The sequence below is a fragment of the Lepidochelys kempii genome, chromosome 11, assembly GCF_965140285.1.
Source record: "Lepidochelys kempii isolate rLepKem1 chromosome 11, rLepKem1.hap1, whole genome shotgun sequence".
NCBI classification, from domain to species: domain Eukaryota; kingdom Metazoa; phylum Chordata; order Testudines; family Cheloniidae; genus Lepidochelys; species Lepidochelys kempii.
In genome coordinates, this window is record NC_136390.1 from 44,970,347 (window position 1) to 44,992,257 (window position 21,911).

General features: G+C 40.9%; 1 protein-coding gene across 3 annotated transcripts; it reads left to right on the forward strand.

The window, feature by feature from the left end:
- The first annotated feature begins 3,205 nt into the window (after positions 1 to 3,205).
- Positions 3,206 to 20,759, forward strand: PJVK (pejvakin). Of its 3 annotated transcripts, XM_073306028.1 has the most exons (7): positions 6,625 to 6,694; positions 6,913 to 6,953; positions 7,546 to 7,652; positions 9,271 to 9,412; positions 12,787 to 12,904; positions 14,873 to 14,968; positions 20,365 to 20,759. In XM_073306028.1, the coding sequence occupies exons 4-7, from the start codon at positions 9,341 to 9,343 to the stop codon at positions 20,664 to 20,666; spliced, it is 588 nt and encodes a 195-aa protein (XP_073162129.1). In that variant the 5' UTR covers positions 6,625 to 6,694; positions 6,913 to 6,953; positions 7,546 to 7,652; positions 9,271 to 9,340; the 3' UTR covers positions 20,667 to 20,759. The 3 variants fall into 3 exon arrangements, with proteins under 3 accessions (XP_073162127.1, XP_073162129.1, XP_073162128.1); XM_073306026.1 differs by lacking the exons at positions 6,913 to 6,953; positions 7,546 to 7,652 and adding an exon at positions 3,206 to 3,416 and having other exon boundaries at positions 6,499 to 6,694; XM_073306027.1 differs by lacking the exon at positions 6,913 to 6,953 and having other exon boundaries at positions 6,627 to 6,694.
- The last annotated feature ends 1,152 nt before the right edge of the window (positions 20,760 to 21,911 follow it).

The window sequence follows — 21,911 nt, forward strand, 5'->3', positions numbered from 1 at the left end:
GGCTGCTAATTTTGGTTGGATGTATTCTTGGAGATTTCATCACATGACATCTTTAATTCTTGGAGACTCCAGGGTAATCCTGGAGAGTGGGCAACTCAAATTTACCCCTACACGCTATTGTAGTAATCTTTATACAAAGTATACCTTGTAAGATATCACTTGGAAATTCATAACTTTCTTTTTAGTAACGTCTTGGTGAGATATGTGTGGCAACATTGTATGGGAAGTTCTAAGATTCCCCCATGTAGTTGTTATTAACCCAGGTTCCAAACCCCACCGTCCTGCCCATACAGATATTGGCAGTGGTGAGCTGCCAAAATCTTAACAACCGGTTCCCTCTTCAACCCACAAGGGGGTCGTGCCCCCCCGCGAGACTCCTGCCCTATCCAACCCCCTCCCCCATCCACCCCCCCTCTCCTGTCCCCTGACTGCCCCTAGAACCGGGCAGGAGGGTCTCATGGGCCACCGTAGTGGGTGCCCACCCTGCCCCGTCCCTAAGAGCCAGAGGGTGAGGTGGGGAGTCCCGGCGGGGCTTACCTGGTGCGGCTCCTGGGAAGCATCCGGCAGGTCCCTTTGGCTCCTAGGGGTGGGGTAGCGAAGCTAGAGGGGGAGCAATCGACTCTGTGGGTGCTCCAGGGCTGGAGCACCCGTGGGGAAAATCTGGTGGGTGAACAGCACCCAACGGCAGCTCCCCGCTCGGCCCCAGCTCACCTCATCTCCCCTTCCTCCACTGAACGCACTGCCCCGCTCTGCTTCTCTCCCCCCACCCCCTCCGGTTTCTCGAGAATCAGCTGTTCACGCGGGAAGCCGGAAAGGGCTGAGAAGCAGGCGGCGGCTTTGTGCTCAGGCCCAGGAAGGTGGAGGCGAGCTGGGGTGGGGAGAGGTTCCCCTGTCCCCCCCCCTTGGGTTACCTGCTGCGGCATGGGCAGGCCTCCTCGTGCCCCCTGCCTCAGCTCGCCTCCGCCTCCCTGGGCCTGAGTGTGAAGCTGCCGCTTTCTTCTCAGCCCTCCCAGGCTTCCCACGCGAACAGCTGATTCACGGGAAGCCGGGGGTGGGGAGGCGGGGAGAAGCAGAGCGGGGCGGTGTGTTCAGGGGAGGAGGCAGAGTGGAGGTGAATTGGGGCCGGACATGGGGCGGGGTTAGGAGCTGCCGGTGGGTGCTGTGCACCCACCAAATTTTCCCCGTGGGTGCTCCAACCCCGGAGCACCCACTGAGTAAGCGCCTAATGTGCCGTTTTTGGCCAGTTGCTAAATTTAGAAGCCCTTTTGAGGGACAACCAGTTCTAAAAGGGCTTCTAAATTTAAAAACCAGCTCCATTGAACTGGTGCAAACCGTCTCCAGCTCGCCACTGGATACTGGCAAATAGGTCTGTCCTAAACAATGGACTGTGTGCTTGCTTTAATTTGCATTTAAGCAGTGAACAGAGTCATCAGGCAGGAAGGGAAGATGAAATTCAAACAGGTGAAAAAACTATCAGGGAATATCTTTCTAGGTAGACTCTTTATCTCCTGGGTCTCAGCTGGAAATATGTTTCAAGAGGGGAACTGAAATTATAAAAAGGAGGGTCAAACACCTGAAGAAACCCCTCTCTGTCTCTTTCCCTGCCATTTGCATTCACTGCACCTGAGGAAACAAAGGCAGCAGTTATTGGATACTCTAGGGCAGGTGTCCTGACCTAAAGAGTTTAGTCAGTGTAAGACTTGTGAAAGCATGTGGTGAGAACTTTTTGCTTTGTTAAGTTAGGCACTAGTGAGCATTTTACCTTTATTTTTCTTTGTAACCATTTTTTACTTTTATGGCTCATTAGCTTTTAAGTGAGTACAAGTATTTCTATGTTAATAAACTTTTTGTATCTAATCCAGTGTGCTCAAGCTGAAATATCTGGGTAACTCCATTTATGGTAACAAGTTGTGTGTGTACTGTCTGCGGGGGGGGGGGGGGGGGGCTGTGCAATATAGGACATATGTTTCTGGAGGAAAATCTGTGATGGGGGGCATGTGGGAGTCACCCTGCAACATAACTAAGGCTGATAAGAGCCAAAGTGTGGTTGGCTGGCTGCAGCAGCACACATACAGACATAACTGGGAGAGATTTACATGCTGTTTGTGAGCGGTCCAGGTTAAGGCTACAGCAACAAGGCATTGTAAAAGGCACCCCAGGTTACAAGGAAGGGGTGACATAGCTACTCATTAGCCTGGATCGTATCCTGGTATGTCACATCCTCCTACCAAATGCTGACACACCCCAGTAATCTTCCGTCCCCGCCCCACAGACACACACAACCATCCATAAAGGAACAAACTGTTAAATTCCTCTTCCCCCATCCCAAGCTCACAGAACAAAATCCACACATAATCATGTGGGGAGAGGCAATAAAACACAAGAATATCCTTTCTGATACAGAAAATATTACACATGTACCAAGCCCTCCTGACTCAAATGCACCAACCAGCCAGAAAAGACAGTAAACATCAGCAAAGTAGACTCTTTTAGAGGTGAGACCATACCATGCTGAGAAAAATCTCTGCTTTCCTCACCCTGGGGAGAGACTAACATCAGTAAAGTCCCCTAACTTTGGGTAAAGTCATATCTACACATCAACTAAGGAAAACGTTTAGAAAGGTTCACACAATCTGAAGTTTATTTCTTCAGGGCTGAGCTCTTTAATAGAGTTATTATGTAACCACCACTGAAAGGAATCTCCTCCAGCCCCCAATTATGTAGCTCAGCAGGCCTGCTCAGGTGAATTCCCGTTGGTAAAGCACTTTGGGATCCAGCTGGATAATAGGCACATTAAACGGCAAATATATCATTGTCTTTGCAATCACAACAAAAAAAGATGACTGCAGAATTTAGTAGTCTTTTGATTCTAAAGCAATCATCTTATTTTCAAATAATGGCATTATACTACTGAAGATTGAGCAATCATCTCTGTATCAGTTTACACAGTTAATTTATTATTCATTGTACTGGATTAGATGGCATAACAGAAGGAAGTTGGAAAACAATACACTGTAGAAGCTGGGTGGTGATGACCCTACTGATTCTCTTTTCCAAGTAAAATGTAACTAGGCTTTAAACAAAGCAGCTAGACTCTAAGTTTTGCCATGTGAGAATTCAATTACTAAAATATTTTAACATGAGTATGAGGTTTGGAAGCTGCAGTTGATACAGGTTTTTTAATTATTATTATTAATGCCATACTATGTTTGCTGCTGCTACCAAAAACTTTGTTAAGCAGGTTGGTGATGGTGGGAGATTAGTCCCTGTTCCTAGCCTCAGTGAGGCTGACAAATACCAACCTCTGAGTCTTGTTATTAAGAAGAGAAAATGTTTTCTTTCAAAAAAATCTAAATTTGCTTCGACACCTTTTGCCCTAAAAGACATTCTTCAGGGAGAGAAAGAAATTTCAGCTGGTAAGTTTTTTTTGTTCTTCTTTAAGGCCTGAAAAATTAAGTTTTTGTAGTAAACATAGACCTGGTGTTATATATTTAATTAGTATATGTAATATAATTGTGCATTAGTACAGTTAAGAGATAATTATCTTCATTAGTCATGCAATTAATGAGAAATGAAAAAATAAATGATAAACATAGTCAAACTTCTATTTTAAAAAACTGCACAAATATGTTTACTAAATGGCTAAAATTCTGGAATAATTTTCAGGAATCCATTTTATTGACAAATCTTGATGATTTTTGTGTACTAATAAATAGCAAGTACAGTTCAGCCATGTGTGTTTGAAAAAGTATTCTCACAAAAGATTCCTGGTAAATGTTAGCCTATGTTGTTTTCCAGTTATTTTAAGTTCCATTGTACTATATATATGTTTTCAAGACGCATCTCCATGAAGCGTCACTGTTGAATAGAAATCAGGCTCCAATCCTGATTCATGTGACTGACCCCTTGTACCAGCTAAATGGGGATCTGTTCAGGCACAGGGGCCCATGCAGATCTGATTGAAGAATTGGGCCATAGTAATTTGTTTTTATAATTTAGTCACATATTTCAGTAGTGTAACTACCTCTAGATATGTATAATTCCAATAAATCTTAAGGAGACTCTGTCATAAGTAGGAGGTTCAAAATTTAAATTATAGGTCCAGTTGCACAAAAGTGTTGTGATGCTGAATGTCACAGTCCCTAGCTTATAGGTGGCTAGAAAATCATTCAAACTACCTGGGATCCACATAGCCTGAATTAAGTGCCTAGGCTTCCTTTACAATGAATGTTGCAAGATAGGCACTTTGAGAATGCAATCAACTAGATGGGGAGCTGCCTAAGCTAGCCAGTAGGAAAGACTGACAAGAGCTGTGTGACTTAAGCTGTTATGAAGATTTCTAATTCCGGGCTGCAGAAAAGTGTCTATCTCTATGTGCATTCCACAATGGGGAACCCTCTCTCCTGGCATCAGGTGGCTTAGACGCCTAAGCCCTTTCTTGTAAGGGGGAGTTATGTAATTACTTCACTCCACACAGAAAGAGGTGGTGTCCACCTGATAACTTTAACCCCCTGGTTAAAGCACTCATTTGGGATAAGGGAGATCCAGATTCAGTTCCTCCCGCTGCCTGATGGGGAAAGAGGATTTGAACAGAGAAGGAGTACTTGTGGCACCTTAGAGACTAACCAATTTATTTGAGCGTAAGCTTTCGTGAGCTACAGCTCACGCTTATGCTCAAATAAATTGGTTAGTCTCTAAGGTGCCACAAGTAATCCTTTTTGCGAATACAGACTAACACGGTTGTTACTTTGAACAGAGACTCTCCCTTGTGTCAGGAGAGCACTCTAACCGCTGAACCATGGGGCTCTCTCACTCTCTTCAATTGAAGCTGTTCCACTGTGTATAAATAATTAAAGAGTCACTGGAGCATGGTGACTGGACCCTGGGTCTCCTGGGTCCAGATGGGTGCCCTAACCACCGGGCTATGGAGTCATTCTTTCTCGCTCAGGCCCAATGACTCTTTAATGCAGTGAGTGCACATGAAAGCAGAAAAATCCACTATGGAAAAAGATTTCTATTTCAAGACTACACGGAGACTTGACACACACATAACGTCAAATCCTTCTAGCCTTGCACCTATGAGAAAGTAAGATTACTTGTGTAAGTAAAAGTTGCAAAAGATTTCTTGTAAAATCTAGTTTTTAAAAGGTCAAACAAACAAAACACCTTGACAGTGCCCTTTCAATAGGGGTTACATCTCGTGAAGACAATGTGCTTTAATTTGTAATTGAATTTCTACTTTTTGGATGACAAAGGTACTGGAAAATGTGACAAGCTACTTAGCACTGTGAGTGAAATGTACAACACGCTTTATTAGAAATATAATTACAACAGAAGTGGCACTCAATAGCTTTAAAATTCACTTTTTGAAAAGTCTGTATCTTCCTTTGTTTGTTAATAAAAGACTTCAGTCGTGCTATATTATCAACCAGTATCTTCTAATTTTTTCCACAAGTAGAACAGAAATATATTGTGAATCACAAGGGAAGTATTAACTAAAAATGCCTATTAAGTTAGAATAGAGTTCAAACAAAAATGGATTCTTTAGTTCATATCAAGATCTACGTACATGCAAAATTTCAAGAAAGTCAGACTACTTACTATGTATTTTGCTACTTCTCCAGAAGAAATTATAAAAGTAGACAATGAAATCAGTGCGTGCTGATTCTTATCACATGACACGTGTATTAACCTTTTCTAACTGACTTCTTTTAGGTAATGGGGGCCAGAAAATTAAGCCAGGTATGCTACTAGTAGTCATGTGTGTCACACATGTATTACAGAAACAAAAAACTAATTCAGCTAAATTGCCACTATAAATATAACTAGAAACTCGGCACTTATTAAAATGATTTTTCTATGGGACTCTTCGTCCATGAGGATTGTGTTTAAAACAACAACAAAAAATCACAGCGGGCATAAACTACCCTTGTACCGACCAAAGGCCCTATGTACCACCACAGCCTCTCTTAATGTCATGAGAATGGCAATGTGGTCTAGTATAGGGCATCACACTGGGCGTTAAGAGTTTAAATTCTGTTCCTGAATTTGCCATTGACGTACTATGTGATCTGGGACAAGTCACTTTATTTGTGCTTCAGTTTCTCCACTAATAAATTGTAGATAACGCTTACTCACCTGTGTAAGGAGCTTTGAAATCTGTGGATGAAAGGGTACTTTATAAGAATTGCAATAAGTATGATTGTTGTCTGAGACCCTTCTGCTGCTCTGAGAATTTCACCCCAAAAGAATAAAGTTTGTGTTTGATATTTTCAGAGTGATACCCCTGTTCTTTAGTTTAAGTTTGGTCCTGTAAAATTAGTAACAGTTTTGCGCAATGCCAGACTTGGTTTGAATCACTACTACAATTCTCAGCCATTTAATGTTGGTGTATTTCAGTATTATTCTGTTTATAACCTAATGGACTTTGATTTTATTTTCTGTATATGGGCATGAGACTTTCCCCCCAAAACACAGCAAGTATACTCTTTTCCTCAGGTGTTTCATCCTATCAGCTGTTGAATTATGAAGACAAATCAGATGTTTCACTCTATGGTAGACGAGGAAATCAGATGATGAGTGATGTTGGGGTCAATATTGCTGGATCTGATTCTATTGCAGTAAAAGCTTCATTTGGTATAGTGACCAAACATGAGGTTGAAGTACCAACATTACTTAAGGAACTTACTACTAGGTTAGTACTATAATTTTTATATACTTGACCCAAGTGATTCCATGGTTAGAGTATGTGAAATTACATTGAAATCCTGGGTGATTAGTCTTTTTGTTTAGGCTTTGAGAACTGTAAATCAATGAATAAGATTTGCTGTATGATCATTTAATAAGAACATAAGAATGGCCATACTGGTCAGATCAACGATCCATCCAGCCCAGTATTCTGTCTTCCAACAGTGGCCAGTGCCAGATGCTTCAGACGGAATGAACAGAACAGGGTAATTATCGACTGATCCATCCCCTATTGTCCAGTCCCACCTACTGGCAGCCAGAGGTTTGGGGATTCCCAGAACATGGGGTTGTGTCCCTGAATACCTTGGTTAATAGCCATAGATGAGCCTGTCCTCCATGAATTTACCTAATTCTTTTTTTAATCCAGTTATATTTTTGGCCTTCACAACGTAGAGTTTCACAGGTTGACTGTGTGTTGTGTGAAGAAGTACTTCCTTTTGTTTGTTTTAAACCTGCTGCCTATTAATTTCATTGGATAACCCCTTGTTCTTGTGTTATGTGAAGGGGTAAATAACATTTCCCTCTTCACTTTTTCCATACAGTTCATGATTTTATAGACCTTTATCATATCCCCCCACTTAGTCGTCTATTTTCCAAGCTGAACAGTCCCAGTCTTTTTAATCTCTCCTATTATGAAAACTCTTCCATACCCCTAATCATTTTTGTTGCTCTTCTCTCTACCTTCTCAAATTCTATTTGATGGTGACCAGAACTGCATGTAGTACTGAAGGCATGGATGTACATTGAATTTATATAGTAGCATCATGATATTTTCTCTCTTATCTATTCCTTTCCCAGTGGTTCCTATCATTCTGTTAGCTTTTTTGACTGCTGCTTCACATTGAAAGGATGTGTTTAGAGAACTACCCACAATGACTCAAAATCACTTTCTTGAATGGTAACAGGTAATTTATGTTTTCCGATGTGCACTGCTTTGCACTTATCAACACTGAATTTCATCTGCCATTTTGTTGTTCAGTCACCCAGTTCAGTGAGATCCCTTTGTAATTTTTTGCAGTCAGCTTTGCACTTAACTGTCTTGTGTAATTTTGTTATCATCTGCAAATTTTACTACCTCACTGTTCACCACCTTTTCCAGATGACTTATGAATATATTAAATAGATGTGTAAGACCAGAAGGAACCATTGGTGATCATGTACATTGACTTCCTGCATAATGCAGGCCATGAGACTTGCATGAATTATATCCTGTTTGAACTAGAGCATATCTTTTTAGAAAAACATCTAGTCTTAATTTCAAAGTTTCCAGTGATACAGAATTCACTATATCCCTTGATAAATTGTTCTAATGGTTAATTACCCCCAGTGTTTTTTTTTAAAGTGCTTTATTTTGAGCCTGAATTTGTGTCTCTTCAGCTTGCAGACATTGGATCTTGCTATGTCTTTGTCTGTTAGACTGAAGAGCCCTCTTGCAAATTTCTGTTTCCCCCATGTAGGTACTTATAGTCTGTGAGCAAGTCATCCCATTCCCCCAATCTCTTCTGTCCTCTGCAAACATTTATCAGTAATGATTTTATGTTTTTTTTCCAAGTCATTGATAAAAATGTTAAATAGCATAGGACCAGGAACCCCACTAGAAACACACCTGCTTGATCCCCTGTTTACAATTACATGTTGAGATTTATCACTTAACCAGTTTTAATCCATTTAATGTATGTTATTATGAATTTGTTTTTTTCTAGTTTTCTAAACAAAATGTCCATGGTACCAAGCAGAGGTGATGTGGGGGGTGGGCAGCTTGAGTCATGTGCCCCCCCCAGATTTTTGCCAGGGTTTGGTGGCTCTGCTTGGTCACATGGTGTAGTTAGGCCCCCTCCCTGTGCAGCAGCTGCTAGAACCAGTAAGCTGGAAGCTGCTGCCGTGGGAGGAGAGGCAGCGGTAAACAGCTTGGAGCTGCAGGGAGGGGCTGCTGCGGGTAAGAGGAGGGGCAAGCCTGCGGGGGCGTGACTCAAGCTGTTTGGGGGGTGAACCTTTAAATCGTGGATGCCCCCCCCACTCTCAGCAGGCACAAGTCGTCTCTGGTACCAAGTGAATTGCTTTACAGAAGTCCAAGTATATTACATCAATGCTATTACCTTTATCAACCAAACTTGTACTCTCAAAAAAGATATCCAGTTAATTTGACAAGATGTGTTTTCCATAAATCCTTGTTAATTGGCACTAGTTATATTACTCTCCATTAATCCTTTATTAATCAAGTGCCATATCAGCTGTTCTTTTTAGTGCCCAGAATCCCAGGTCAGTCCATCTATAATAACCCAGGTCTTCTTGTTTACCTTTCTAAAATGTTGGCACATTAGCTTTTTTCCAGTCCTTTGGAACTTCCCTACGTTCCAGGACTAATTGAAAATAAATTTTAATGGTTCCAATAGCTCTTCAGTCAACTCTTTTAAACTCTTGGATGCAAGTTAGGCAAACCTGCTGATTTTAAAAATGTCTAACTTTATTAGCTGCTGTTTAATTTGCTAATTATCTGTGGATTTTTTTCTCCTTTAACTTTAGAAAAATTAACTTTGATCACTGCCTAGTCCGACAATCAAGAGAAAGTAGGAAAGAGGTTCTGTGTGTGGTCATGGAAAGTATTAGAACAACACGGCAATGCTCGTTATCTGTGCATGCTGGTATGCGTGGGGAAACAATGAGGGTAAATATATTTGATAGACTTCTTTAAATAATAAAATGCATAGTAGGGACTCGTATTCTTATTGTAGGGACTTGTGACCAGATTTTAATTGCATTTATACTGGTGTAAATCCAGAGCAATACCAATATAAGTCAATGGAATTGTACTGATGTAAATTAAATTAGACTCTGACCCTCTCTCTACTTTTCAGATCTAGAGAAAACTATGCCAGTAAAATCTTGACTCCACTGATGTCAATAGCAAAACTCCTACTGACTTCATTGGGGCCAGGATTTCACCCCACTCTATTAATTTAATATTGGAATAGGCCATATACCATAATTATGCTATGTGTGTGATGCTCTCCATATTGAAATGATTTATTTTAATAAGCTATAATTAAAAACATTACATTAAAAACATTAGGAGAACTTGCTTGTCACACTGGTACACTTTTTCAAATTCTAAAATCACCAGTCTTATGGGTAACAAGTACTGTTGTTTTGCTCACACAGGGCCTTATTTTTTTTTTAACACATGAAAAACTATTCATGTATATGAAGCTTTTGTGATATTTTATATAAGGGAGCATTTTACATTGGTTGTTTTACATAAATGCACAGATTCTACAATTAGAAAATTTGGTTGCAAACCAGATTCTGCACAAGGCAGAAGGGGACAGATCACTTAAAAAGAATGGAGAAAGAAGGAATTAGCTAGTTCTAATTTAATTCCCCCAGTCATGCAATTTACCCTTTAATAATAGCTAATGGAAGTTAATACAGTGTTATTTATAATTATATAGGATTAGGGTGGTTAGATGGCCTTGTTTGCAGTGATTTGTCTTGGTTCTGAGGTACAGTCATGTTCTAGTTGAAATCCCAGTCAGTTCTAGTGAAATCTGATACTTGTCCCAGATTCCTTAGAACTGGCTTTGTAGCCATTCTGTAAGCTACCAGGGCATGGGAACTGTGCCTTGTGGATGGAACAAGACCTTGCCAGGTGGTTGTGGTGGCAGTTCAGGTGATAAGTGAAGATCCAGGGATCAAGCACCAGTCCAAGGGTAAAGCTAGAGTCCGAATTGAGGGGCCAAGCTGAAGCTGAGAACTGGAGTCAGAATCCTAAAACAAAGGGTAAGCTGGAATTGTAGTCCGGGACATAGCAAAGAGTCGGAAATAGGAGTTAGAAACCAGAATGGAACAGGGAGATTGGGGATGAAGCAGGTATAGGCTGGAGCTGGAGCGAGAACAGAGTGGGAAGCAGGGCAGGGCTTGGAGCAAGGACTGGAGCTGGAAGCATAAGTGAGAGCAGGGTAAGGAGGGCTGTGGGTGTGGTATGCATTGAGCAGCCACCGTGTGGTGGCTGCAAGGTTCAAGTAGCAGACTGTTGGCTCCTCTGCTCAATCAGGAAGTACAACTGTTTGGAAGGGGCTCATTGGGCCTATCTGAACTTGCTGGGTTGCCTTGCGACCAGGCTGGGAGCCAGCTGCGTCCCTGAAACATCCATCATAATAACAGTAATAATAATACAGATATCCTCTACCTGCCCAGTTCCTGCTGTTGGGTTAATTGAGTCTGAATGTACTGCTTCTAAAAGCTGCTAATTCCTCATTTAAAAATGGACCAGCTACAGTGCTATAGATGAGAAGGTGCAATCTGGAATGAAATTACAAGGCAAACTCCATAAGAAAACATCTAGCAGACAGAAAGGTGGAAGATTAGTGTTCAGGGCCAGCACTACTAAGTTTGAGAGCTGGTTTTGATAGTGTTTGAATAGTGTAATATTTACAGTTATTTCTGTAAATTTGATTTGAAGACATTTTTATGTTAGTCTTACCTACTCACTTTCAGTCGGCACCAGCTGCACTCTTCTTCACTCCCATACAAAGAAAATCATAGCCTATGTGAAAAATATGATCAAAATTTCCTCCTGACTCCTGAAAGGGAGAACAGGGAAAAGAAGAGGGGTGAAAAGAAAAACAAGGTGGAAAAATAGAAAGCAAAACAAGAAAAAATACACAGAGAAGAAAAGAGATGAGAAGTGAAAAACAAAATGAACAAAAGACATAGGTCAGGGTGAACATACAGAAAACAGATGAGATAAATCAAAGGTGGAATGGGATGTGGTGTGTATGTGTAGAGGAGGGGTGGCCAGGCATTGGCCAAGACATAGCTCTTGCTAAAAAACTTTAGGAACCACTCCCTTTTATTATCACTATGAACTTCCAATAATTATCCACCCTATATTTCTTCTTTTATGCCTATCTTCTGCAACTCTCACTTCAGTGGCATTATTGCAAGGTTCAACACCTCTTGCATCTTGTTTGCTGGGCCCTGATACTGTTGAATTAAGATTTTATATGCTTTGTGGCATATAGTTCCAGACCATATAATATTTGAATTCCATTGGAGAATGCACTGAAGAATGGCAACACAAGATATTGGCCCTGTCATTGCTGTTTCATCCAAACAGGAGAGAGGCCCACTCTGACTCCTCCAAAGAGGAGCTGCTATTGAGAGGACAGAAGCAGGCCTCTTAGATCCTCAGGGCCAGCTCTACACTTTTTGCAGCCCCAAGCAGCGCGCCGAATTGCCACCTGAAGAAGGGAGCTGCTGCCAAATTGCTGCGGCGGGACTGTGAAGATACAAACTGACGCTGAATTGCCACGGCAGCAAAAAAAACCCATGTCGCCCTAACGACGCACGGACTGCCGCCCCTTTAAATTGCCGCCCCAGGCATCTGCTTGGAATGCTGGTGCCTGGAGCCAGCCCTGCAGATCCTTATCCAAAATCCAGTGAAGTCTATGGGACTCTTTCCATTAACTTCAGTGGTCTTTGGATTGGACTCTTAGCTTCACCTCAAGTAGAAACTGTGACTGACTTGTCAAAGTAGGAGATATGATGATTGGACCTGGTTGCAGGAAGTCAGAAAGCTAAGGCTTGTTGGGAGTCTGGGTGACTAGAAGGATAAAGCTATGATATTGTCAGTGATATGCATAGAGAAGGAATCTCAGAAAGTTTGGATAATAAGGTTTGCATATCATTAGGTTTGGATAATTAGGTTTGCATAATCCTACAAGTCCTTTGAGTTATGCTTATCACTAATTTTATGTATCAGATATAAATGCCTAATTTTCCATGGCAAGTTGATAGTTTCTCTGTATCAAACATTACTGAAGTGCAGAAAAGAAAGGATGACATTAGTATACTGATTAGAACTGAGAAAATTTCTTTGGAGGTGGAGTTTTATCTTCAACTTCAAAAGAGTCTTTCCATTGCTGAAATTTTCATACTGTATTTTAAAGCTATTACTCTTAATTTTCATTTCTGTTCAACACATTTTCTTGTAAATATTTTTTTCTTAATGCAATACGTTTTTCCTTTTTAAAATCATAGTTTCATATTATTGAGGACCAAAATCACAAAGGACGAGAGAAAGCTATTGTTTTTCCAGCTCACACAACTATTGCATTTAGTGTATTTGAACTTTATATTCACTTGGATGGTAATTTTGGTAAGTGATTTATTTGTGCTATTATTATAATTGCTAATATAGTAATTTGATTCTTTAAAACATTGTTCTTGAACTGAGACTTGACATGTGTCAGCCCCAATCCTATAAATATTTATGCTCATACTTAATTTTATACATGTCAGTTGTCTGACCTCATCAGAGCCTTAATCCACTTTTAATTCTTAGCTTTAATTCACAATTAATTCTTGCTAGGATAAATATAAAAGGCATTAAAGGGTCTGATTTATCCTGGAAATGCTTTCACAGAATTAACTATTTAAATGTAAGTTTTTGAAAAATGAAAATCACACTGTTAACAATGAAACATTAAAAAATGCATCTGCATATCAGTGTATGCCTTTGCTGGTTTGTAAGAAACTGAATATCTTAGGGCCATCTGATCCATTTCTCCATAAAAGAGGAATGTGGCATGGCAGCCCCGCCCCGCCCCCCCCCCCCCCCAAAAGGCACGTCTGTGAAATTGATAAAAACATTTTCCCTGCCTGGAACTTCTATTTCAGTTTGCCACAAACCAATGAAACACAGTCAGAGACTAGTCAGACACGGTCACCTCCAAATCTTTACAAAGTTTAAAAAAAACGAACAGTTACACAGAACAAAGTGATTGACCTGCCTATACTCTCCCTGTCTGTGGAAAGGATGTGGTTTATAAATTCTCCTAATTTCCCAGTGTGCTTTATCCCAGCCCAGGACTTCAATTAGATAGGAACCTTCAGTCAGTCAAAGTATGGGGGTAATAATAACCCATAATATAGTTTTAGGGCTTGATCCTGCACTCATTAAAGTTAATGGCAAAACTCCCATTGACCTCAGAAGTGCAGGATCAGGACTTTAGTGACATATAATTTAGATTGTATTTAAAAAATATAACCAAAAAGATAGATAATATTCCATGAGGTAATTCTTACCTCCATATATGCAAATAACACTACTCACTTGTTAGAGACTCTGATTGGGGCCCCACATGCTTTGCAACACATTGGAGATACATTTTATGACAGGGGCACTCTGAATTTTGAAGCATAGTGACACATTTACATTTCTGTGACAACCTTATGTGCATTTAAAAAAAACAGTAGTTATTGAATTAACTTTGAAAAACGATAATACAAGCAGTACAGAATCCCTCTGATATTCATTTTAATATTAAATTGAACATATAAATCCTAATTTTGGAATTATTTTCCATTTTACTTTGTCACTGCACAGTTGGGGATAGGTGCACTAGTTAGATGTTTTTACTAAGATGACCAATGAAATAGCAATATTGATATTTAAATTTTTATCATTAAGGTGCAGAGGTAATCCCCAATACAGATGAATGAGAGCTGTTAGGATATCTCTTTAACGTTCTTTGTAAATTTATTAAGATGATATACTTACTTCAAAGCCTTTTCTTTACAATATTAGAGGCTAAAAAATTAAGAATTTTATTTGTTTAATTTAAAAGTTTTACAGCTAATTATGTGGTGAATAACATGGTTGGGAATCACGGAAAATCAGTCACAATTTCAGATTTTCCATTTTTGGTTTCAAATGGGTTTGTGACTCTGCTTTTACTCCAAACGTGAGGCAGTCTGTTAATGGAATGCTGACTGCCTTAGACATTTAACCTGGCCAGGAAACCGTAAGGAAATGCCTCTTGTGAAAGTCACTATAAACCATCTAAATTAATAAATTAAGTAGTTACTACTTCATCTCATCTTCTTTCTCTGCTTCATCTCATTTTTTGTGCTAACACTGTGTGCATGTGGTTTTACACCATCTTTCCTAGGAATTAAAGACCCAGTAGAATGACTAATAGAAAAGCTGAATTTAATTTTAAGCATTCTCTTAGTTTTATAATACGTGTTATATAACAAAACATTTTGTACTAAGCTGTGTTTTGAAATTGTGTAGCTTTTGAATTTCATCATTCCAAAGGTTCTACTTTTTTCTTTAATACAGAGTTCTGTGTCACTCCAGTTTCAAAAGGAGGATTTGAAAAAGAGCAATCTGGATCATTTTCATTGAACAAATTAAGGAGGAATCTGTTCCACCAAAGTATGATGTTTGATATTTATGTCCAAATACACTAATCAAATGGATTAAGTACATGGTATTTTTTTCTTTGACTTAGTAGGCAAGGTCAGAAGTTCAAAAGCATCTAATCAAAATAGAATTTCACTTTAAAATTTGCACCAAGATAATAGCTATTTTGGCCGTGATCAGATCTATTCAAAATAATTGTAAAGATTTTAAGATATTAATGGAAGAGTCTGGCTTTAAATAATTATATTTTTAATTTATGTGAATATATTATTTTGTTTATCATGAAAACTTCTAATTGTTTTCTTAAAATAAATTATATTGGTGATCATAAATACTAATTGTACAACTACAATATTTTAGCATGTAAATCTGTTCTATATTTTTACAATTTAGAAAGTATTGCATAGTCAATCTCAAAGGATAATACATAAAGATAAGATAAAGTTGAGGTTGTAAATGTTATTAATGTATTAATTTAAAATACCAGAAAATGCTCAGTAGGGCATAATCTTCAATTGACAGGGAATTGGCCTTTATCTAGTTACAGGTTTTCTTTCTTATCTTCAAATAACATGAAAACATTCTAACAATGTTATATGTTGAGTACAATTAAAAACTGGATATTTACTGTCCCTGGTAGTTAAATTTACTATAGTATGAGCCTGATCCTGAACCACTGAAGTCAAGTGGAGTTTTCAGAGTAGCAGCCGTGTTAGTCCGTATCCGCAAAAAGAAAAGGAGTACTTCTGGCACCTTAGAGACTAACAAATTTATTTGAGCGTAAGCTTTCATGAGCTACAGCTCACTTCATCGAATGCATGCAGGGGAAAATACAGTAGGGGGATTTTATGTACACAGAGAACATGAAACAGTGGGTGTTACCATACACACTGTAACGAGAGTGATCAGGTAAGGTGAGCTATTACCAGCAGGAGAGGAAAAAAACCCTTTTGTAGTGATAATCAAGGTGGGCCATTTCCAGCAGTTGACAAGAACATCTGAGGAACAGTTTGGGGGGGGGAGGAAATAAACATGGGGAAATAGTTTTACTTTGTGTAATGACCCATCCACTCCCAGTCTTTATTCAAGCCTAAGTTAATTGTAATCCAGTTTGCAAATTAATTCCAATTCAGCAGTCTCTTGTTGGAGTCTGTTTTTGAAGTTTTTTTGTTGTAGTATTGCCACTTTTAGGTCTGTAATCGAGTGACCAGAGAGACTGAAGTGTTCTCCGACTGGTTTTTGAATGTTATAATTCTTGACGTCTAATTTGTGTCCATTTATTCTTTTACGTAGAGACTGTCTGGTTTGGCCAATGTACATTGTAGAGGGGCATTGCTGGCACTTGATGGCATATATCACATTGGTAGATGTGCAGGTGAATGAGCCTCTGATAGTGTGGCTGATGTGATTAGGCCCTATAATGGTGTCCCCTGAATAGATATGTGGACACAGTTGGCAGCAGGCTTTGTTGCAAGGATAGGTTCCTGGGTTAGTGTTTTTGTTGTGTGGTGTGTGGTTGCTGGTGAGTATTTGCTTCAGGTTGGGGGGCTGTGTGTAAGCAAGGACTGGCCTGTCTCCCAAGATCTGTGAGAGTGATGGGTTGTCCTTCAGGATAGGTTGTAGATCCTTGATGATGTGCTGGAGAGGTTTTAGTTGGGGGCTGAAGGTGATAGCTAGTGGCATTCTGTTATTTCCTTTGTTGGGCCTGTCCTGTAGTAGGTGACTTCTGGGTACTCTTCTGGATTTGTCAGTCTGTTTCTTCACTTCAGCAGGTGGGTATTGTAGTTGTAAGAATGCTTGATAGAAATTTTGTAGGTGTTTGTCTCAGTCTGAGGGGTTGGAGCAAATGCGGTTGTATCAAAGAGCTTGGCTGTAGACAATGAATCGAGTGGTGTGGTCTGGATGAAAGCTGGAGGCATGTAGGTAAGTATAGTAGTCAGTAGGTTTCCGGTATAGGGTGGTGTTTATGTGACCATCGCTTATTAGCACCGTAGTGTCCAGGAAGTGGATCTCTTGTGTGGACTGGTCCAGGCTGAGGTTGATGGTGGGATGGAAATTGTTGAAATCATGGTGGAATTCCTCAAGGGCTGCTTTTCCATGGGTCCAGATGATGAAGATGTCATCAGTGTAGCGCAAGTAGAGTAGGGGCATTAGGGGACAAGAGCTGAGGAAGCGTTGTTCAAAGTCAGCCATAAAAATGTTGGCATATTGTGGGGCCATGCCGGTATCCATAGCAGTGCCGCTGATTTGAAGGTATACATTGTCCCCAAATGTGAAATAGTTGTGGGTGAGGACAAAGTCCAGCCACCAGGTTTGTCGTGACATTATCGTGGATACTGTTCCTGACGACTTGTAGTCCATCTTTGTGTGGAATGTTGGTGTAGAGGGCTTCTACATCCATAGTGGCTAGGATGGTGTTTTCAGGAAGATCACCGATGGATTGTAGTTTCCTCAGGAAGTCAGTGGTGTGTCGAAGATAGCTAGGAGTGCTGGTAGCGTAGGGCCTCAGGAGGGAGTCTACATAGCCAGACAATCCTGCTGTCAAGGTGCCAATGCCTGAGATGATGGGGCGTCCAGGATTCCCAGGTTTATGGATCTTGCGTAGCAGATAGAATACCCCTGCTCGGGGTTCTAGGGGTATGTCTGTGTGGATTTGCTCTTGTGCTTTTTCAGGGAGTTTCTTGAGCAGATGGTGTAGTTTCTTGTGGTAACCCTCAGTGGGATCAGAGGGTAATGGCTTGTAGAGTGTGGTGTTGGAGAGCTGCCTAGCAGCCTCTTGTTCCCATTTTCAGTATTTCTTATTCTAAGAATGGGGAAAAACACAAAGACAAAAATAAAGATAAATGTGGTGGTGCAGTAAACATCTGCTTCTAATGGTGCCCTTTGTGTAGGAGACTTTACTCCACTTTTACCTCTCCCCAGTGGTGCAAGTACGGTGGTACGGTCTGGTATGCCATACCAGTAAGATATTTATAGCTGGAACGGCAGCCTGGAAAGACAGAGGAGGAGCCCGTCCCCAGCCCTTCCACGCAGCTGCATCTCCTGAGTCCCCCTGCCTGGGGTCTGTACAGCAGCCCCGTCGGCGGACAGGACTGGGGGCCGTACAGCAGCCGCGCCGGAGGAGCTGCTGGTGTGGGGCTGCCCAGTTCCTGGGAACCGCAGCGGGGAAAGGAGTAGAACGTGGGGCCTCTGGGCAGCCCCACGCCGGCAGCTCCTCTGGCACGGCTGCTGCACCGCCCCCCCCACCCCCCACCCTGTCTTCCAGTGGGGCTGCTGTACAGACCCCAGGCAGCAGGACTCAGGAGAGGTAGCTGCATAGAAGGGCTGGGGGTCGGGCTGCGGGCGGTACAGCAGCCGCGCCGGAGGAGCTGCTGGAGTGGTGCTGCCCGGCGGCCCCACGTTATTCTGCTGCTTTCGCCGCTGTGGTTCTGGAGAGCCCTTATCTCCCGGGAACTGCAGTGGCAAAAGGAGCAGAACATGGGGCTGCTGGGTGGCTCCATGTCAGCAGCTCCTCCGGTGTGGCTGTACCGCCCCCAGCCTGGCTCCCAGCCCTTCCACACAGCTGCATCTCTTGAGTCCTCCTGCTTGGGGGCTGTACAGCAGAAGCCTCTGGCACAGCGGGAGGAGGGCAGAGCTCCCCCCCACCCCCGGTAGTGTGGGATGGATGTGGATCATGGGGAGGGGATGGGGAGAGTGCGGGTGCCCCGGGCTGGAGGTGGGGTGGGGAGGGGAGTAGTCATTTGGGGGGGGTCATGTGGGGAGGTCACGTGCCCCCTCCCCCACTTTGTGTCCCTCCCATGAGTGCAGCGTACCGGTAATAAATGATTTCTACTTGCACCACTGCCCCTCCCTGATCCTAGGGGGCTGCTGGAGGCCAAACCAACCAGTAGTGCAAGTTCAAGTAGCCTCAGTGCTGCCCTAACCTGCACCAATGGATAAAAGTCTCCAAAGAATCACTCTGCTGGTCAAGTTGTTTGGAGTGCTTCATACTCTTGGCCTGGAACATCACCTCTGCATAGGGAGACAGGAATAGTTGGTGTAGGGGATGGCCGTGCCCTCCTTATGACAACACAGAATTTCTCTGCTCTAGGGGAGTCCTTTCCTGCTCTCTTAAGACAGTTTTCAGTCCAGTTTGCCCCACATTGGTGCAAAGGGGATTTAAGAGAGGCTGAAGATCAGGCTCATGGTATGAAAGTTAGGAAATTAGCACTTTAAACTCATATTTCAAAAAGTATAAACATCAGTCTGGAAATACTAAGTTCAGATTTCAGTACTCTAACTTTCTGTTTCTTCATTGCTTATACACTGCTTATTGATGTAACAACTCCATTAGTTGTAAAATGGAGAGTCCCGTGTTGGATATATTTATTAAAAGCGTATAGGCCAATACTTTCAATCTTAGGTGCCTAAAATTAGGTTACTAAAATCTTATTTATACATCTAAATAAAAATGGCTTGATTTGCAAAGGTGCTGAGTTCCTGCAGCTCCCATTCATAATGGAAATTACTTCACTTCTTTTTAGATACTGATGACCAATTTAGATTTGAGAATGTGGTAATAATCTTTTTTGTTGTACTATAATATAATCTGCATTCACCTTTCTGGCCTGTATCAGGTACAAGAGTTATCTCAAACCTGTCTTGTGAAGGTGTTTAGATTATTCAAGATCTGAGGCATGTATGCTCATGTTGAAAGTGGAAGAAAATGATCCCTGCTCTGTTGGAGTGTGCTGTCTGATCACTATTGGGAGGATAGAGTGATTGCAGTCCCATTCCTATGGAGATTCTAAATCCTGCAGATGTACACAAACACTTCTTTTGCGTGCTGGAATATTTATAAAATCCAAAGGCTACTGGGATCTGATGGGAGGTCTCTGCTCTTGCAGAGTTTATCAGTGAGTCTACATACCATTGTAAATAGTGTCCTGAATTCCATAAACAGCTCAGAAATATACCTACCAAATTTTCCAAAACTAATTAGGTGCTGGCCTTCCTGGATGACACCAGAATTAAACTATATTTGGAGTGTTTGATGTCCATTTCTTTTTCCTACCCTCCTTTCTTCCTCCACCCGCCCCCAACAAAAAGTTAGAGAAACATTTCAAATGTGAATTATCACCAACTTTTCAAATGCTCAAAATGTTCATGAGATGTAGGGTTGTTATTTCACCAGTAACAACATTGTCCTCTGGCGAAGATATCTGTAAGAAATTTCTGCCACCCTTTGAAGTAAAAGTGTCAATATTAAGGTTTCAATGGAAAATCTAGTTACAACCATAAAATGGTGTCTCCAATATGGCTTCATAACTCAGTACTTATTTCCGTCAGTGGATTAACTGTATGATGTGTCATGGTGTGTTCATAATGTGATGACAAATCATTGCTATTTTGTGTGCATTCTTTTTCAGATAAAAGGGTAATGGATATCATTGCTAATTCAGATGCTTACTTGGAGGACCTTTTCACAGACTATTATGAAAAAGCTGCAAGCATGACTGATATCTCTACAAGCTATCTCAGAGAAGGGTCTCATATCCGGGTTAATTTACTTAATAACAACATCCCAAAAGGTCCTTGTGCCCTTTGTGGAATGGGAAAGTCTAAAAGAGAGACAGTCTATGGATGCCTAGAGTGTTCTTTTAATGGACAAAAGTATGTACGACTACATGCTGTGCCCTGCTTTGATGTCTGGCACAAGAGAGTGAGATAAATGATCTATGAGCGTGACTATTGTTATAGACTTCAGTGTAACTGTGCCACAAAATTTCCAAAATTGTTGAATATTAAGTGCAACAGACATTAAAAGTGCAAAATATTTGGTTATGCTATTTTCTTTTTTATTGTAATGTGATTCTTTTATTTTACAATAAAGATAATTCTATTCCTGAGTGCAGAAATGCCCCATATACAGCCCCTTCAAAAAATTTGCTACTTTTTTTCTTTGTGGCACTTTCTCATTTTATCATTCATGATAAATAATATATACATGTTGAAATTGAATTCCAGAGTAGCAATCAGAATATAGTTTGGAATTTACTATAAAAGCGGCTTGTTCACATTTGGTCTGTCAAGATGTTATATATTGCCTTAACTACACCAGAGTATGATGATAAAATGAGAACGTGTAATAATTTAGTGCTATCATGAATGTTTAATTGAAATATCAGATTAAAAGCACATTTAAAAACTAGATCAGTTTAAGGTTTCATTTACAAGAGGGAAAAGTTAAAAGGATTGCAACTGGTGATTATGGATTCCATTTTAGGCTGTGAATTCACCATATGTCTATTCTGATTATATTTGTAGGGACCACAAACAAGTCTACGGTTTGCACTTGGGTAACTCAAATCTGACTTTTTTTTTTTTAAAGCCTTCAGACTTGCTGCTGACTTTAGTGGCTTTGACATAGTTGAAAAAAATAAAAGAAACAAAATTCTATTGCATTGCAAAACTAGTGTACTGAATCCCGCTATTACATCGCAGGTCTAGTAGCTGTATAGCCCAATATCACAAATTAAAAAGTTGTATGCAGTCAAGTTGTAGCTGTTGCAATCCCAGGATATTGGATAGACAAGGTGGGTAAGGAAATATCTTTCATTGGACGAACATCTGTGATCCTGGGAGTTCCCTTCCAAGATTTGAAGAAGAGCTCCATGTGGCTCAAAAGCTTGTGTCTCTCTCTCATCTACAGAAGTTGGTCCAAATAAATAAAAAGTTTTCATAGTGGGGAATGCATGCAGCAGAGGGCACTGCAGTGTAGAATATTGAAATTTGGCAGTGCTAGGCCCTGCTAGAATGTCTGCCTGACCTGCTTGGTGCTCTCTTGATGCTGTAGTTTATAAGTGAGGAAGATTAAAATTCTAACTCCCTCTATCATAAGTAGAAGCTGTGTATATGTGGCAGCCTTTCTGCTTCATTCTGGTGCTGCTAGTTTCAGCATGCACATGCTTTAGTG

Excerpts from the sequence above, each read along its gene's own strand:
- PJVK (XM_073306026.1), top strand. The coding sequence starts at position 3,206 with ATGTTTGCTGCTGCTACCAAAAACTTTGTTAAGCAGGTTGGTGATGGT. Across the intron at positions 9,413-12,786 it reads TGCGTGGGGAAACAATGAGG|TTTCATATTATTGAGGACCA; the intron begins GTAAATATATTT and ends TTAAAATCATAG. Across the intron at positions 14,969-20,364 it reads GAGGAATCTGTTCCACCAAA|ATAAAAGGGTAATGGATATC; the intron begins GTATGATGTTTG and ends ATTCTTTTTCAG.